The sequence below is a fragment of the Pseudorasbora parva genome, chromosome 10 (genome assembly GCF_024679245.1).
Source record: "Pseudorasbora parva isolate DD20220531a chromosome 10, ASM2467924v1, whole genome shotgun sequence".
NCBI classification, from domain to species: domain Eukaryota; kingdom Metazoa; phylum Chordata; class Actinopteri; order Cypriniformes; family Gobionidae; genus Pseudorasbora; species Pseudorasbora parva.
Genome location: NC_090181.1, coordinates 8,971,661 through 8,990,038, shown reverse-complemented (window position 1 = coordinate 8,990,038; position 18,378 = coordinate 8,971,661). Strand labels below are relative to the sequence as shown.

At 35.9% G+C, this 18,378-nt stretch overlaps 1 protein-coding gene across 4 annotated transcripts; it reads right to left on the bottom strand.

The window, feature by feature from the left end:
• Positions 1-26: 26 nt before the first annotated feature.
• On the bottom strand, positions 27-16,948 carry ganc (glucosidase, alpha; neutral C). Of its 4 annotated transcripts, none has more exons than XM_067455076.1 (24): positions 16,720-16,948; positions 16,450-16,512; positions 16,208-16,313; positions 14,537-14,664; positions 14,276-14,452; positions 14,153-14,174; positions 13,982-14,048; positions 11,072-11,168; positions 10,799-10,982; positions 9,772-9,916; positions 8,654-8,889; positions 8,461-8,587; positions 7,445-7,524; positions 7,145-7,288; positions 6,971-7,067; positions 6,780-6,881; positions 5,333-5,576; positions 5,149-5,213; positions 4,106-4,182; positions 3,935-4,009; positions 3,733-3,846; positions 1,591-1,703; positions 1,318-1,418; positions 27-1,209 (listed from the first exon to the last, which is right to left on the bottom strand). In XM_067455076.1, exons 1-24 carry the CDS (start codon positions 16,752-16,754, stop codon positions 1,103-1,105), a joined length of 2,706 nt encoding a protein of 901 aa, XP_067311177.1. In that variant the 5' UTR covers positions 16,755-16,948; the 3' UTR covers positions 27-1,102. The 4 variants fall into 4 exon arrangements, with proteins under 4 accessions (XP_067311177.1, XP_067311178.1, XP_067311175.1 ...); XM_067455077.1 differs by having other exon boundaries at positions 16,211-16,313; XM_067455074.1 differs by having other exon boundaries at positions 16,644-16,733.
• Positions 16,949-18,378: the final 1,430 nt, after the last annotated feature.

Below are 18,378 nucleotides of genomic sequence, written 5' to 3'. Positions count from 1 at the left end.
TTCTATTTTAATAGGTTTAAATGGGAATTTTCAGTCACATTACTCCAGTCCGTGTCACATGATCCTTCAGAAATCACTCTAATGGGCTGATTTTGTACTCAAGAAACATTTATTTTGTTCTCATCCAATTTTTGTATGGAAATCATGATACATTTAGTCAGATAAATAGAAATGTATGAGAGATATAAACATTTTGTAACATTATAAATGCCTTTACAGTCACAATTAATGTCATAAATAAAAAGACCTTACTGACCACAACCTTTTGAATCCTACTGTACATGGATCATGAAAAAACAAATTTCTGTGCTCTTTGAGAATTCTTATTTAGAAATGATGTTTTTGCAATTTCTGTCTTTTGAAAACAAATTTCCCCTCCAATCTACAGAATTATATAAGTGTGGCAAAGAAAAATAGCTATAGGTATTCATGTTAAAGCTACACTGTGTAACTTTTTTAGTTTATTCTTAGCTAAACACACTTAGTTCTTTCAAAAATATATGTGCTCATTAATGTATATTTACTTCTTTCACGTAATAAAGTATTCTCATAAGTTTATAATATGCCATTGAAAATACATACGGGTGAGGGGTTCGAATGCTGGTCGCCATGTTGCCCCTCCATCTTGAAAGTACATTAGCCAAAGAGGGACATACCCATAAATTCAAGCTTCGCCTTTCGCATTTTAACACTCGATGGCACCGTGTCGAATGTGAAGAGGGGGAATGCCATGTTAATCTTGGACTAAATCAGCCACCGTAGGAGTTAAAACGAAATTGGAATTAAGAGGAACAGAAACTAATATTCACTGGCTTGTCATATACCTTTACACCACTAGATGGGGGAAAATATCACACAGTGTAGCTTTAAAACAACCCAATCTTTAAAATCATATCATTTCTTGAGGTACATTATAATGATAATAGTCATTATGGTGGGAATCTTAAAAACTGCAATATTAAATTGCTAATTTAATTACCCAATTTTATTGCAAATATAAGCTGCTTTGACTCTTTTTAAGGCATGCAACAGCATCTGAAAACTAACAAAATTAAAAATGTAAAAACAAAACAAATCCTGGTAATCTGAAAAATACCATCCACTATATTATTATTTCCCAGTCTTTGTGTATTTCTAGGCCCAAGCCAGTTAAAGTCAGTGCACCTCGTTTTACGTCGAATTCAAAACTGACCCGTGTCTTCGTCGCACCTTAAAAAGAGAAGCAGAAGGTTTATATTATACCTCTCTGGGTAATATTTATATATGAAGGATTCTACATATAGTTACCAAAAAAGAAAACTTCTGCTGTCTACCCACCTGACTTGAGCTTGGGTTTTCTTTTCAAACTATTCAGACCAAGAATGACCACTGATTCCACTTTGTCACCAGAGACAAACGTGCCTTTCTCTTCGGCACAGCTGAAAACACATGGCACAAGGAGAACGGCATATTGAGCTTTCTCTACACACACACAATGGTATAGAACCTGTTCTAAATTGAAAATTTATTGTAAAAAGTACCAAAAGATCAAACTAAATAGGACTTTGCCTAAAAAATAAAGGAAAATGAAAAGTGATGTTGAGCCATTACCTGCTAACAAGCCTGCCAGCTCGCATGCTAAAACGGCGCAGGCAGAACTGCATCTGGTCTCTGTATCTAAAAGAGTGGCCGTCATCCAGATAAAGAAATCCATCAGCATTGCCCTGTAATGCAATATCCAAAATCCTGTTTCTTGTGGGGATATTTTTGGCCCCCATGAGGAAACCAGCTTATAAATCATACTAAGTGATGTTTTTTGAAAATGTAAAAGTACAGAACATTTTGCGTGATGGGTAGGTTTAGGGGATAGAATATACAGTTTGTACTGTATAAAATCACTATGTCTATGGAATGTGCCCATAAAACATGTAAACCCAATGTGTACGTGTGTGTGTGTGTGTGTGTGTGTGTGTGTGTGTGTGTGTGTGGGCATGTTTTTGTGACATATAAGGACACATGTGTATAATGACATAGGTATGACAAGGAGAGGGTGAAATATGAGGACATTGGCCATGTCTCCACTTTTCAAAAGGCTTCTAAATCATACAGGATGATTTTTTTTTAGAAAGTAAAAATGCAGAATGTTTCCTGTGATGGGTAGGTTTAGGGGTAGGGTGTAAGGGGATAGAAAATACGGGTTTGTACAGTATAAAACCATTACGCCTATGGAAAGTCCCCATATGTCACAAAAACAAACGCGTGTGTGTGTGTGTGTGTGATCAAATTTTGTTTAATGTTGGTCAAGCACTAACACAAACAACCATGTGCATCCTGTTTTTTTGGGACATGATCATTTGCAAATGTTTTCTGGACATGTATTAAAATGTTTTAAAATACTTTAGAGCAGGGGTTTGCAAAGTTTTTTGTTTTGTTTTTTAGAATATTTACTTTAATATTTTGCCCTGAGATTATAAATTAATATTTCAATAAATTAACAATGCATTTGCTTATTCACAGATCTTTGATTATGGCTGAAGGTCACATTTAAAAAAAAATTTTTTTTTTAAATATTTAAAAGAAATACTAATAATTATTACTAGTTTAAAACTTTAATAATAAAAAGATTAAGACAAAATATATTACTGTCTTAAATCCCAATTGTAATGCAAAGTAAACAATAAATATTTGATAATAATTATAACAATAATTCTGTTTTACACATCAAGTGTAACAACTCTAATGTCTTAAAGTGTCTCACATACAATACAATAGCTCTTCATGCATCCAAGGTAAAAAAAAAAAAAGTATATTTTCTTATTATACATTGCGCATTATTTAATTTCTTAAAGAGCCTGAAAACAGTTTTTTTTAAGATTCAGTCTCTCTAAACCCCTCCTTTCTGAGGGCCTACTTTGCTCTGATTGGTCAAACGGCTCAGTCTGTTGTGATTGGTCGAACGCTTGTGGCACGTGTTGGAAACTAAACATCTATTACCATATCTGAATTACAGCTCTGAATCTTCCTCACCGCTTGATAAACAGTGACTCAAACAGTAACGGTGGCGTCGTTTTTTCCATTTTTTCCATTTTATAAATTTGATACATTGTTATGAATGTAACCGTAAGTGAGACTTGTTTAAGCAGTTGAGAATTATATTGATGGATTACTGGTGAAATAATGTAAAGTTCAGTCGATAAAATTCAAAAAATTATGTGAATGTAAATAAAGAAAACCTAGTGCGCATTGCATTCACAAATGCTTTGGGAAATATTGCTCTAGACTAGAGTACCAAATCAAACTACCATAGTGATAATAAGTCTTAGGAGTGGGCGATATAAGCACAAATTTGATACACACTTTGCTTTAATATGTCCTTATTACATTTGGCATGTCCTTACTAGAGTAATAACAGTAAAGTATACATAATGACATGCAACTAAACTCTAACCAATATATTTTAAAGTGTAACTTATTCCTGTGATTCAAACTGGTATTTTCAGCACCGTTACTCCAGTCTTTTCTGTCACAAAATCCTTCAGAAATCATTCTAATATTCTGATTTGCTGGTCAAGAAATAGTTGCTTATTGCTTAATAATGTATACTGTATGTACACAAACTGTAATACTGATTGTATTACAGTTTGTGGAAACTGTAATACATGCAGTATATGTTATGGTATTTGCATCTGATTCCATCCCTGATCTGCCCTATGCTACCACCCAGTACTTTATGTTTAATTGTCATGTGGTCACCTTAGTGTCCAGGGCCACAGTAAGAGTGATTGGATGTTGCTGTAAGTCTGCTGTACTTGTCCCACAACCTGCTCTCCTGGGCAGCACTGTCCCGCTCCGCTGGAACACGGGCACCTAACACAGAGGGTATACCGTAAATAACTCGGTAAGACTTCCATATTCAGTAGACCGCTGTATCGGAGATCTAATGTGAGCCACTCACGGTGTGCAGGGTCACTGGCAGATCCAGAGCTCTGGCACCTTTGTGTACCTCTGCAGTGTTTGTGTCGTACCACAGCTTTCAAACACACAAAACGTTTCTTATGAACACACTGACTTCAACCTTCAGTGCAATCAATGTATATAGTACAATTCATTTGAGAATTAGGCTTACCTCATCAGACCCTGGGAGCAAAACCCTGACCTCTGTGACCCCAGGATCTGTCACAGGGCACACAAGGAGAGCACTGCCTGAAAAATGTCCATTAGTTAGAATGGTATCTGACATTGGACTGCTATGTTTAAAAAAAAATAGTCTCATATATATCTTATATATAGTGACTAGAGGTGAATGAAGTGCAAAAATCAAGTGGAAAACAACAAAGTATAAGCACTCCTTTTCATTTATTTTCTGAGTAAAAGTAGAAAAGTACTTGGATTTTTAATGTACTTAGAGTAAGTTTTAAAAGTAAAAAGTGTGATCAATTAACCATTATTTGGCCATTTGATCAATTTCACCTTACAATAAGGAAAATTAGTAGTTGCATATTAAGCTTCGGAATACATGCTTTGTCATGTCCACTTGCATGTCATGTTTTCTTGCTTATGACATGCGAGGGAAAAAAGATTTAGTGTCCAGGAATTAAGAATTAATTGTGATCACAATTTAACTAAATTAAACAAGGGAAAAAATTTACAAAATAAGGCCAACGTCAAAAGAACGTCATGAGAACAAATTTTATAATATTCCTCATATTCCACCCTGAGGCCCTGTTTACGCCTGGTATTAAGATGCGCTTTGGTCGATTGAATCACAAGTAGAAAAGGGAGACACATTCCTGTTTACACCTGGTGATTTAATCCAACTCTTTTGTCTACTTTCAACCACTTCTGTCCTGATTTCTTCAAGGGGAAGGTCTAAAGGTGGGTAAATGTATGCGTTTTTTCAGATCTTTCAATTTAAATGGACAAAATAAGTGCAATGGACAAAAAGGTATTTTGTGGCTGTTCGAACGCTTTCGACCACATGAGCAATACGAAAACAATCTGTGGGTCAAATGTGTTTTTGGCTAAGTCTGGAAGTTGTTGAAAGTGGACAGGCTCAAAACGTTTTAGACCCCGTTTAAACCTGTCCACTTGTGATCCGATCAACCAAAATGCATCTTAATACCAGGTTTAAACATGGCGGTATTACACAGCAGATCTAGTCATGTTTACCAATCATGTACTGGTTCTCCACAGCAAACGTGCTTGTATCGCTGGGAAACTCTACCCAAAGAGGTCTGCGAAGGAAACACACAGAAACAAAGATGGAGGTTGGAAAATTATTATTTTTTAAATCTACTCTACTGTATCAGCATATATACTAAATATAATTGCGCTACAGTTTAAAATGCAGTACCTGATGGGAGGCAGGGCTGACGTGTGTGCTTGGTGAAACAGAGTGTACCAGTACGGCAGGAGACAGTATCTGTCCTGAACAGCACAGCGGATTGCAGAGGTGACTTCGTCCCCAAACAGCCAGGGCTCACGACGCTTGGTCACTTTAGCAGAGTGTCCCCTGAAAAACGGCTGGAGAGCCCCTGCTTGATACCAGCGGACCAGAAGCTCAGGGTCTGGATCCTGCACAAAACCCCCTACATCGGCTACACACACATACGTGACCATAATGAATGAGTGATAGTCATTTTACGCCCAGTTCAGCATGAACAAACACCATCATTCAAATGTTTGGAGATGGTAAGATTTTTTTTTTAATTAGTCTCTTACGTACTTTTATTTGAATATAGTGTAAAACAGTAATATTGTGAAATATTATGACAATTTAAATAACTGATTTCAAATGTACTTTTCAGCATCATTACTCCAGTCTTCAGTGTCACTTCAGAAATCATTCTGATATGATGATTTGCTGCTCAAGAAACATTTATGATTATTATCAATGTTGAAAACAGTTGTGCTGCTTAATATTTCTGTGGGAACCATGATGCCAGGATTATTTTATGAATAGAAATTTTAAGCGAAGGCATTTATTTGAAATACAAATTGTTTATAATATAATACATGTCTTTCCTGTCATTTTTGATCAATGTAATGCAACATTAAAGTGTTCATTTAGATTAGGGTCAAATTTTCACTATTAATTTTTACTTTTTATAACTTTGCTGCCGTACCATGGGTGCAGCGCACAATGATGTGAAAATAGGCTAACATCCGTCAACATAATCAACGTGACAACCTGCTTGCACAGAGAGCATGCTGGGACTATTTTCAGGCGCTGCGTAATATTATTGTGCCGCTGCACCCATGGTACGGCAGAAAAGTTCCCTGATTATTACGCAGGAATGAGAGCATAGTCCCTACCCATATCGGTTTCAGCGGGTATCCTAGTAAACATAGTCGGTTATGTCTTAACAGTTGAGAAAGAAAACTTGTCCAGAATGTATCAGTATATTGGATCCATGCATTTGGTCTTAAAGTGACAGCAGCTTAATATACATTTAATGTTAAAAAACACTCACTGCTCTGTAACTTTAATAAAGATCAAACTATGTTTAGTTTATACAGTGAAGACTGTGCAGTGTTATTTTACATTCGATTAGCCTACTTTATTCAATTGTACATGTACCTGTGAATTTTCACTGGTATCTAAAAAAATCATAACTGCCTGTTTTTAAAAAACATTTTCATGACCATTGGCAGGTGTGGCAAAAAGTTACTTTTAGGCCCTGAGTTTATACTATATGTATGACATACTTACCATTGAAATTACAATCAATTTGACTTAGGTTAAAATATGATATATTAAAATTAATATGACATAAAAACCGTGGCCTTAATCGTCTAACCTCCACAAAACTGTATTCCTGTCAAACTCAGTGACAGCAGCATGGGTATTGAAATCTTCAAGTACTCCCAAGTAGCAACATTGTCCCCAGTCCATATGGCACCTGTGATATAAACAGCTCAGTGTTGCTATGGGCCTTGTTATTTGTTTCCATCGACACAATGGGCATATGTCATCTGATTTTGAAGTTACCTAATCTTTGAGACCCAGCAAAGAAGGAACGTGAAAGGATAAACGGCCTTTCTGTCCCACCGGAGCGGGTTAATAAGCCCTCAAATGTAGCCATATGCTGTTAAGGGGAGAGAAAAAAAAACAATATAACCATAGCCTATCTCTATATTACAAGCATGTCTTGACTGAGCTTACCTGATAGAAGCCATATAAGTTGTGTAGCTCCCTATGTTCCCATCCTCCATGGTGGATTGCATCTTTTGGCATTGTCTGCTCTGGCCCGCTAAAGACAGAAGGTTCATTCATGTCGTTCCACACAAACAAAGATTCTGTTGAGCCCTTATGCAAGAATGGATAAAGAGCAGTTCATTATTAATACGTAGAGACAATTCATTTGTTTTTAGATCAAAATATGCTAAGCAACCAATTAAAATAGTCCCTCTGTAAATTTTAGCATGCAATAGAGGTATTAGGTAAAACCGTAATGAGACTCACTTCATATTTGCTTAGAGAGAACTGTCTGGCATACCATGACCTTGTCTTTGAGCTACTGAAGTCCAAATAGCTGGATTCACCTGATGGAAGAGTAATTACTTGATTTGTACACTTTTCTTAAAACGTGAGTGCTAAATTTGACGTAAAACAAGATGTAAATAAGTATATTTTTAAAGGGATAGTTTTTTTTTAAAACTTGCTATCCAAACTTGGTTCCAAAAAAATACTTAAAAAAATTAAAAATTACTTTGCTTACTCATGTCTCATGTCATTTAGTTTCTTCTGTGAAACAAAAAATCTTGCAAAATTTTCTTATTTCAATGTTGTTGTTTTTTTCCCCCCATACAATGGAAATCAATGGTAACCAAAATTTGTAATTACCAACATTCTTCAAAATATCTTCTTTTGGATTCCACAGAAAGATAGATGACATGAGGGTGAGTAGATGATGAAGGAATTTTCAGTGGTGTTATTGTGACCTCAAACTCAAACTATGTTTAACCATTAAATGAAATAAAGCTGAAATAAATTAAAATACACATATTAGATAATAGCATAAACTTGAATGAAAATGATAACGGCTGCCTTGGCAATCAACTGAAATAAAACAAATTTAACTTGAAGAACTAAAATTTACACTACACCATTTCCAAGTAAAAAAGGCTAACTTTTTATGCGTTTGCCTGTTATTTAAACAACAAACTTTTGAAAACGGTTTTAAAAGTAGATACCATTATCATTATAGTCTCCATGTTTCTTTACAAAGTGACATCACGAACTACTGAATGGCATGAATAAAACTAATAATATTTTTTTGTCATTTTCGTGGATCCGTGTGAACAGGGATTGTTTTGAAAATAATACAATAACAGTGATCCCTAATTAAGAAGTATGGAGAGTTTAGAGAATCAATAGATGGTAGGTTTCTGATCAGTTTCAACTGCAGTTACAACAGTCTTATTGAGAGATTTTTCTTTTCAATATGAGATTGGTTTTTCATGTACACTGGATCTTACCTGGCCAACATGTTCCTTCATAAACAGTGCCTTCTCTGTTCTTCACAAAATGGCCTCCTTCTTTAGCTTCACAGTAAAACGACCAATCAGGATCAATCTTGATGTGCGGGTCACTAATAACAACCAACTAAAGAGGCAAATAATAAGCATAAACAACCTGATACCTTCTAACTTTAGAAGCCCATTACTATACCTTCCTGTTCTTCTTCTGGAGGTGACGCTGTAGTTCTGCTGGGTTCGGAAAAAGCTTGGAGTCCCAGGTGAAGTAGCGCTTCCCATTTGTGTGCTCTATGTCCAACCATATGACATCATACGGAATACTGTGGGAGTCAAATCCAGCATCCACAGCTTTCACATCTGCCTCGTCCTCATAATTCCAGCGGCACTGGTGATAGCCCAAAGAGAAGAGAGGAGGAAGAGCCTGATAGCCTGTTGGCAGAGAAATACTAAAGGAACTTCTGTATACATTTATAGCCACCTTCTTTTTAACATAAGAGCAAGTGCGGCCAATTGTAATTTGAATGTGAGAGGTTTCCGGTGTCATCTGAAAAAAAAATCTAATTTCATTGAAAAACTTAAATATACATTTTGGTTATAGTATGGGGGTATGTATGTGTTTAAGTATGTGTATATACAGTATATATATATATATATATATATATATATATATATATATATATATATATATATATATATACTGTATATACACATATGTGTATGTATATATATATATATGTGTATGTATATATATATATATATATATATATATATATATATATATATATATATACAAGGGTTGACATTAACACCAGTCAAATGCAGGTGTATTTCAAAAAGGCACTTTAAAAAGGCATCCAAAATAATATGCTAAATGCAAATTACTGTTGCCAAAAATATAGATTTTTCGATACATATTTCGATACATATTGATACATATTAATACCTGAAAAGCTTCCAATGCTTATTTTTCAAAGAATAGATAGCTGCACTTTCTCGTTCTCATCTCTCCAACAGCGAGTAGACACGCAACAGATTTTGTGCTCTAACCCAAAGTGTGTGCACATAAAGCTGCCTCTCAGTACTAAATTAAGTTGTTTTCGCAACTTACTGACCTTAAACAGTCAAATACACACAAAACAATGTCAAAATGCCGGACTTGGTGAGTACTCACGTAAACAATGTCAGTTATGTTTAAAGAAAACGCATGTGTAACAGTATAATGGATATATGGATTTATATATAAAAAATAAAGATCTATTCTATTCTATTCTATTCTACCAACAATGACAATATTGGGACAATGGTCAGTACCTGTGAGTTGAGCGTACTGAGAGAACACTTGAGCAGCTGTGGGTCCCAGCAAAATGAAACAGTCGATTGTGCCGCTCTCTGATATCCATCTCACATTAGTCTGAGGTGAGATCTTGCCTTTCTTCCCCGGTGGTTCATCCTCATTCTGTTCAGACAACAAAAATTATCAACTGAAGCAATGCACATCTGAAAATGCATATTTCTCCTATTTTATTTATTTAGACAATTCTCCAGCTAACAGGGAACGTTCTTACAACTTTGGCTAATGTTCTGGCAAGGTTCCAGTAATGTTCAAAGTTGTCTTTAATAATGTTCTAAAAATGTTAGTACAAAAACTTTATTTATACATTGTTCATGGAACTTTTTTTATAAAGTTGGACATTCATGTAATGTAACTACTTGTTTCAGAATGTTCAGAGAACACTTAACAGTAATGTTCCAATAATGTTTGCAAAACTATAAAATGTAATGTTCCCTTAAAGGAATAGTTCACCTAAAAATTAAAATTCTGTCATCAATTATTCACGCCCAAGTTGTTCCAAACCTGTGTGAATTTCTTTTTTTCTGCTGAAAACAAAAGAAGATATTTTAAAGAATGTTGGAAACCAAATAGTTTATGGTCACAATTGACTTCCATAGTTTTCCATAATATTGAAGTCAAAGGGGCCCATCAAATGTTTGGTAACCCAAACTTCAAAAAATTCTTCTTTTGTGTTCAGCAGAAGAAATAAATTAATACAGGTTTGGAACAACTTGGGGGTGAGTAATTGATGACACAATTTTCATTTTTGGGTGAACTGTCCTTTTAGCATTCCTTTAACCAAGAAAAACATTATTACGTTTATAAAGCCTTTATAGAAACAACATTTCATAACTTAATGGAAACGTTAGAAAAACATTTTAAAAATATATTGCTAGGTCGAATGTTATTTGAAAATCATTTAAACTTGGCTGTGTAATTTCTGGCCCACTAGTGACACCAAACACTCTGCAATTGTTTCCAGTCAGTTGAATAAAAGAACTGCACCTCATTTGGCTCAGGATTGTACTTGACATCAACCAGAGTCTCAGACGCGTTCAGCCAGAACACTCCAGCTGTCCTCTCTGGCTTGTGAGCTATCAGGACAGGGACAGAACCGTAAAGTCCCAACCTACTATTGATGTCATAGCCAAACACATCCAAGTTGTACAGCCGATACGCCTCAGAGACACTGTAAAGTAAAACAAGAGTTGGGGTTTGACATCATATTAGGTAATTCTGTTTAATTTGTCTTCTGTAAGTAAGGACAGAGTGCACTACCTTGTGTCCTTCAACACCAGAGTATCAGCATGTTCAGGAAGACCATACGTATGGTTGAACCCATGGAGACTTAAGTCCATACCCACCGAACTAGGACCTGAATTTAAGATATCAGCAATGTATGTTATAAAATAAACTAGAGAATGTGTGTGGTGCTTGCTACTGTAAAACTGGCTGGCATGATTTTAGGGTATCCTGGGTGGTTGCTAGGGTATAACTATGTGGTTGCTCGGGTGTTATGAATGGCTATATAGCCTATGTCAAAAGAAGAGTCCTGTATTTAATTCTGGTTCTCAAGTTACACACTAAAGTTTAAAACTGCACTATGTAATTTTTCCATCCGCTAGAGAGCGCCTATTGAAAACAAAGGCGTAGTTTGATGATGCCAAGTTTGAGCTCAGAATCTCGGGACATGTGGTCTTCACCTCACAGCCGGTGGAAAAAAATTGTGTTAGGACTTATTAATGTTAGTGCAGTATGAAGCAGAGCAGGAGCAACTGTTGTGGAAGCTGAGCAAGACCGCTGGAGCGATTGTTGTGCAACACACGGCTCGTGAGCAGCGGGACTTTTAATGTGATGGAACACAGTAGCCGGCACCATTTCTGCTTTTCTGGTCATGAGTATGAGGTAACGCAGCTCTGTTTATCATATTAGATGCATTTGAGTGTGTTTAAAATTATGCTATGACGTTAGTCTGCGCGTTCGTTCAGCGGCTGCTGTCGCGTTCACTATGTCACGGGGTTCAGCGTAAATGTAACGAAGGATAATAGGTGGGAGTTTCACTTACCAAATTGAAGTGCGGACCAGTCACATGTTGAAACGTGGACCAGTAAAATCCCAAACTGGTGTGTCGTATCCAGTAATGAATGAGCGCGGTGATATAAGCGGGAGCGAAAATTAGTTTTGGCATGATGTCTCATCAGGAGAGATGCGCCACCGGTAAGCTCCTGTCTCTGTCTCTGTAGCTGCAATTTAAGTTTGTTGTCTGTTTGCGCTGCCGCTATATACGTGCGCCACTTGTATGCTTAATAACTGTTACTTTGGTCACGCTGATAATCCTTGTGCGCGGTCTGATATTAATGTTGTCGGCCCGATAGTATCCGTGGATATATAAAAAAGCAAATGCTTGAAATTGGAGCGTTTCACCGTCACACGAGTTACTTCCTGTTTGCGGTGCTGGATGGGTAATGTAGTTAATCACTTTACATTGGTAATGTATTACTATGCTCAGCGATGCTATTTAAAACTACACTCACTGGTTTCACTTTAAGCCAATACAGAGTACTTTGGGCTATTGGTTTAGTGTGTAAACATTGACATCGATGTATATTTAGTGTGTGTGAAAGTGTTGCATCTCTATGTTTAGATGCATGTGCTTTAGTCATTCAGTTTAAACACTAAGTATATTATAAGATTTATAATATTATTAAAATACTGACTATATTGAAGTTTAATTTATGTATATTGGTGTATATTATGTAATGTCTATTTAAATTCAGATTTTATGATATTATATGTGGCTATTAATATTGTTGTTTACTATAGCCTTTCTATTTCTACAGGTTTATAACCTGCTATTTGTGGACAAATCAACTGTTTATGGAAAATAAATAAAACCACTTTGAGTTATAGCAACGTGTCCTCTCCTGATGCCCTGTTCGGTGGGGATATTCGTAAAGAACCGAACAGCTGCTGTGACACTTGTTCATACTGCGTTTCTGCAAAATAAAACCGAAACTGAGGGTAATGCAGATATAACGCAATTGAGAGCAACTCCGTCAGACGTCCCGTGTACTTTGTAAAAATAGCAATTTTCTCACAATTTACAAATAGTTGGAAACATTTGGGATATTCTAAGAAGTTAGAACTCAACTGAACAACATATATAACACTGGCCTAGTGGTTTTTGGATATTTTACTGCAAAAATCCTACATAGGGCACCTTTAATACTTAAGGAACTGTCTTTTAGGCAACATTTTAAAAAAAATCTATGGGCAAAATTGATCCATTGTCCCAAAGCACAATTCACACAGAAGTCACTTTAAAACGAAGCAGCTTTCTGCCAGTCAACGTGGAAAACTCGCTTTAAAAAACTTCAAGCAGTTGCTAAATTTGTGTGGGCCACAAGTGGACCACACCATTACAGTTAAGACCTGTTTATACCAAGAAAGAAACAAGATAACTCTTTCTGTAAAGCCTTTATGTATAATGCATTTATAAAGGTATTCATAGTGCATGTTATAATGCATTATATCTTATCATAAATAATTTACACCAAACTGTGTCATGTGTTTTGATGCATTATACTTTTTAAAGGCGTAACATAAGTATTATAATGCATTATAACTGTGGTTACAATTATTCATGAGACAATACAGTGAATTATAAGATGCAATACAAGGCTTTATTAATGCATTAAAATACTTTATAATGCATTATATATAAAGTGTTAGCACAATTACTGTATGGCGTCCACTCGAAACCAAGCAAGGGCCGATAACATTCTTATTATTAGAAGCGCACAGCAATTCTTCTGCTTCTTTAAACGCTCACGCTCTTCAAAGTCAGGTGGGTTCTGATTGGCTGTCAATATTTTGTATTGTTCATCAGCAGGGAAAATTTGTTCTGAACAGTGATTCCAGCGATATTGTTACTCTGTGTCATTATCATTATAGTTGTGGTGTGGAGTGGAGTGGACTTTGCTATTCTTGTTGAATTAGAATGATTATTAAAACTTTGTAGACATTTATATCGTTTTTGGTCTTGGTGTGAATGGGCCTTTAGGGTTTAAATCCCTATTCCTAAGTATACATCATTAGTAACACAAGCAACCTTAATAATAATACAAATTCCACTGGAGTTAATAAAATGAACAATGGAGTTGCATTCTGTATGTTATGGCGGTTCACCATTTGCCTTGATGTCCTCAAACTGTCTGAAAGTTTCCTTCCACAGTCCGCATCGATTTTCATCTCCCTTTGAAATAGAAGAACATGATTTGTCACACAAGAAAGTTATCCTAATAATACATAAATACAATAAACAATAGTTAATAATTTTCACGCTAAAGCTTATCTCACCTGACATGAATTTGAAGAAGACCTGGAAGAAATTGAAATATTGTTAAAGGGGAAAAACAACATTAGCTATACTTCCTATTTTAATGGAGTATAAAACTACAGTGGTAATATTGTTCCTCATACCTCGTTGGGTCTTGCAGAGTCTCAAAGTATAGTTTGTTGTCTGGGTTGAGTGTGACAATCTCCTCCCCATCACTGGAAATCTCTAGTTTAAAAGGTGAAAAGGAAACCAGCAGCTGGTACTGTCCCGGACCCCAAGTTAGACATACACAGTCCTCTCTCTTACAATGAACTCTCAGCCTGTCAGAGAAATGACAACGAAGCAGTAGCAGACCTAGTAGAGATAACTGAGATGTGAGGAGAATTGCGAAGTTGATGGCTTACGGCTCATATCTCATCTCTCCAGCCAGAACATCTGAAACCTTGTAGCGAGGTTTCATCGGCTGAAGCTCATCAATAGAAACTCTGACCGTTCCATTTTGGGTTACCCGTATTTGAAGACACAGACGATCCTGGAAAATGTAGAAATTTCAGTCACGGTTTTAATATGTTACATGTTTCAAATCACCCTGCTACTCTAAATATGGACATAGTTTGAACGTTTTTTTAAATGAATGATTTCTGAAGGATCATGTGACACTTAAGACTGGAGTAATAATGCTGAAAATCTCAGCTTTGCATCACAGATATATATTACATTTTACAACATATTACAATCGAAATACAGTTACCGGTATTTTAAATTGTAATAATATTTCACAATATTACTTCTTTTTTTTACAATTTTTTAATCAAATAAATGCAGCCTTAGTGAGCCATTCCAAAAATGTATTACTTTATTACTGTATAAACAAAATGTGTTCTTAAGGGTTAGTTGGGTAAATAATTGAATTATGTCAATAATTACTCACCCTCATGTCTTTCCAAACACATAAGATTTTGTTCATCTTTGGTACACATATGAAGATGTTTTTGATGAGAGCTTTCTGTCCCTCCATTGACAGCCACACAACTACCACTTTAACAATTCAAAAAGTTCATAAAGAGATCGTAAAACGAATCCATATGAACTAAGCGGTCCAAATTTTGTGAAGAGATCCTCTTATCGCTTTATATGATAAACAGATCGAATTTCATTCACATTTATAAATTAATCAATGCACGCATCAGCTGTGATAAATGAAAGCTCAAGCATATTTGCTTGATGTGCAAGAACCAATGAGGTTCATTTTCGTGTTACGCAGCACGTTTGAGCTTCAGCAAGAACCAATGAGGTTCATTCTCGTGTTACGCAGCACGTTTGAGCTTCAGCAAGAACCAATGAGGTTCAGTCTCGTGTTACGCAGCACGTTTGAGCTTCAGCAAGAACCAATGAGGTTCAGTCTCGTGTTACGCAGCACGTTTGAGCTTCAGCAAGAACCAATGAGGTTCATTCTCGTGTTACGCAGCACGTTTGAGCTTCAGCGAGAACCAATGAGGTTCATTCTTGTGTTACGCAGCACGTTTGAGCTTCAGCGAGAACCAATGAGGTTCATTCTCGTGTTACGCAGCACGTTTGAGCTTCAGCAAGAACCAATGAGGTTCATTTTGTTTCATTCATGTTTGATGATCAATGTTTCTATGTGAATTTACTTCAGACAATTTGGGCTAAATTGCTCAATTCATATGGATTAGTTTTACGATCTCTTTATGAACTTTTTGATGAGTCAAAGTTTCATTTCCGTCAGTGGAGAGACAGAAATCTCCCAGATTTAATCAAAAAGATCTTCCCTTGTGTTCCGAAGATGAACTAAAATCTACAGATTTGGAACGACATAAGGCAGATTTTAATGATAGATAATGACTATCAATAATGATGATTTTTTTATTTTCAGGTGAACAAATAGCGAACAAACCCATTAACCCTTGATTATGTCTTTAGAAAGCAGAATAAAAAATAATCATATCAAATTAAGTAAATGCATTAAAACTATTGTGCTAAACATATTTGACAACCGCCAGCTAGACAACAGTAAGTAAAAGAATGAGTTATGAGGAAAAATAGCAGTGACAGACCACCTGAGAGTCCGGCTCACAGAGATCCAGACTAGCTCCTCTATCTGTAAGCACTAAAGTCTCGAAGGAGGCAAAGTACTGAGACACTGCTTTATCTCTCTGTCGCCTATTGTAGAGATCAAAGGTCAAACTATTAAAACTTATTCAATATATTTCTCTAAGGGGAAATTATTTCCTAAACATTAACATCTAGTTATTATTAATATAGACATATTAATAATACTACTAATAATAATACTTACCTGTAGAATGTAATGTCATGATTTTTCTTAAACTTCTCTTTAAACTCATCACCAGGAACGCCACTGTAATGTAATGTTATGGCACGTCATAAGTACAGTGCATTCTGTTCTGGTCTAATATTTTATTATAGTGGTTGCAAGCATGTGCTACATGTCCTTAAAGACAGCAATTTTGATAAAAACATATCGCTCACAAGTTTAACAACGTGCTTTTGATCACATTATGTGCAAGCATGACCATCGTTTCAATCCTGCAGCAATACTTTTTACCTCTCAAGAGATTCAGTTGAAACATTCACCTCCATGATTCCGGCACATGAAGAGGAAGTAATTTGACAGGGCTAGATGCTTGTTCTTTCTGTTGGGCGACAAACGCGAATATTATTAGTGTTGCTGAGCACAAATATCCTACAAGGGGGCGCGTGATGGCTCATCCCCCGAATCCTCCATTTAGCCGCATCCAAATCTAAATGCGTTTTTGTCTTTCTTGAGATATTTAAAAAAATTGTGTAATCTCTTAAAATAATGATTTTAAGCGACTACTATCTGGCATACAAATGGGAACCTGCCTAACCAATCTGTGTAAATAATATATTTTTTTAACTAATTCATCACAAACGGCTGTGATTGGTCCACCCTCAGCATCGTTGAGAAACGTAACGGTTACAGAACACAACACTGGTGATTGTAGTTACAGTAGCTTTCTGGACAATAATTAAAACTTTAGATTTGACAATGATTGTTAATAGTGGTTAGATTTTAAAAACGTATAAAATGTAAATATGAAACATATAGGCCTGCATAAAACGGACGAACTATTTTTAGACCCACCGCACACTGACCCGAGAAAAGGTCTGAGCCACTAAGCCCTGCCCATTTTTAAGGCCCGCCGTACACTGACCAATTAGAGAAAAGGTCTGAGCCACTAAGCTCCGCCTATTTGATAAAATATGATAATCTCATTCTCGTTTTCACCTTACTGTCTATGGTTTTCACTGTCTGTTGTTCTTTGAGCCTTATGACATTTGTATCTCGAAATGTCACGCTGTCAACGATTGGGTGTTCTGTAATTGGACAGTCGCTAAAATAGCATTTTAAAAAAATTATAATAATAGTGTTGAAATTATTGCCTGTTTGAATTATATATTGTTTGAATTATGATAAATGGTGTTAAAGGGATAGTCCACCCAAAAGTGTGTCCTTATTTACTCAGCCCTCATATCGTTGCAAACGAAGCTGTATGACTTATGATCAAAAATTACAATAGAAGTCAATGGGAACCGAAACTGCTTGCTTACCAACGTTCTTCAACAATATGTTTGTGTGTTCTTCAGAAGAAAAAATGCCTAGGCCTATAGGTTTGGGACATGGGAGTGAGTGAATAAGACAATTTTCAATTTTCAATTCAAGTGGAACCTAGCTTATTCAATATTGAATTTGACTTTGTCCTGTGATTTATTACTTTTATTATAATAAATAAATAATTAATTAATTAATACATTTTTAGAGTAACTTAACTTTTTTAGAGTAGATTTAGTTCTAACTTAACTGTTAGTAGTTTAGTAGTAGTAGTAGGCTAGTAGTAGTTTTAGAGTAGTGTGTGTGTGTGTGTGTGTGTGTGTGTGTGTGTGTGTGTGTGTGTGTGTGTGTGTGTGTGTGTGTGTGTGTGTGTGTGTGTGTGTGTGTGTGTGTGTGTGTGTGTGTGTGTGTGTGTGTGTGTGTGTGTGTGTGTGTGTGTGTGTGTGTATAATTAATTAATTAATACATTTTTAGAGTAACTTAACTTTTTTAGAGTAGATTTAGTTCTAACTTAACTGTTAGTAGTTTAGTAGTAGTAGTAGTAGTAGGCTAGTAGTAGTTTTAGAGTAGTGTGTGTGTGTGTGTGTGTGTGTGTGTGTGTGTGTGTGTGTGTGTGTGTGTGTGTGTGTG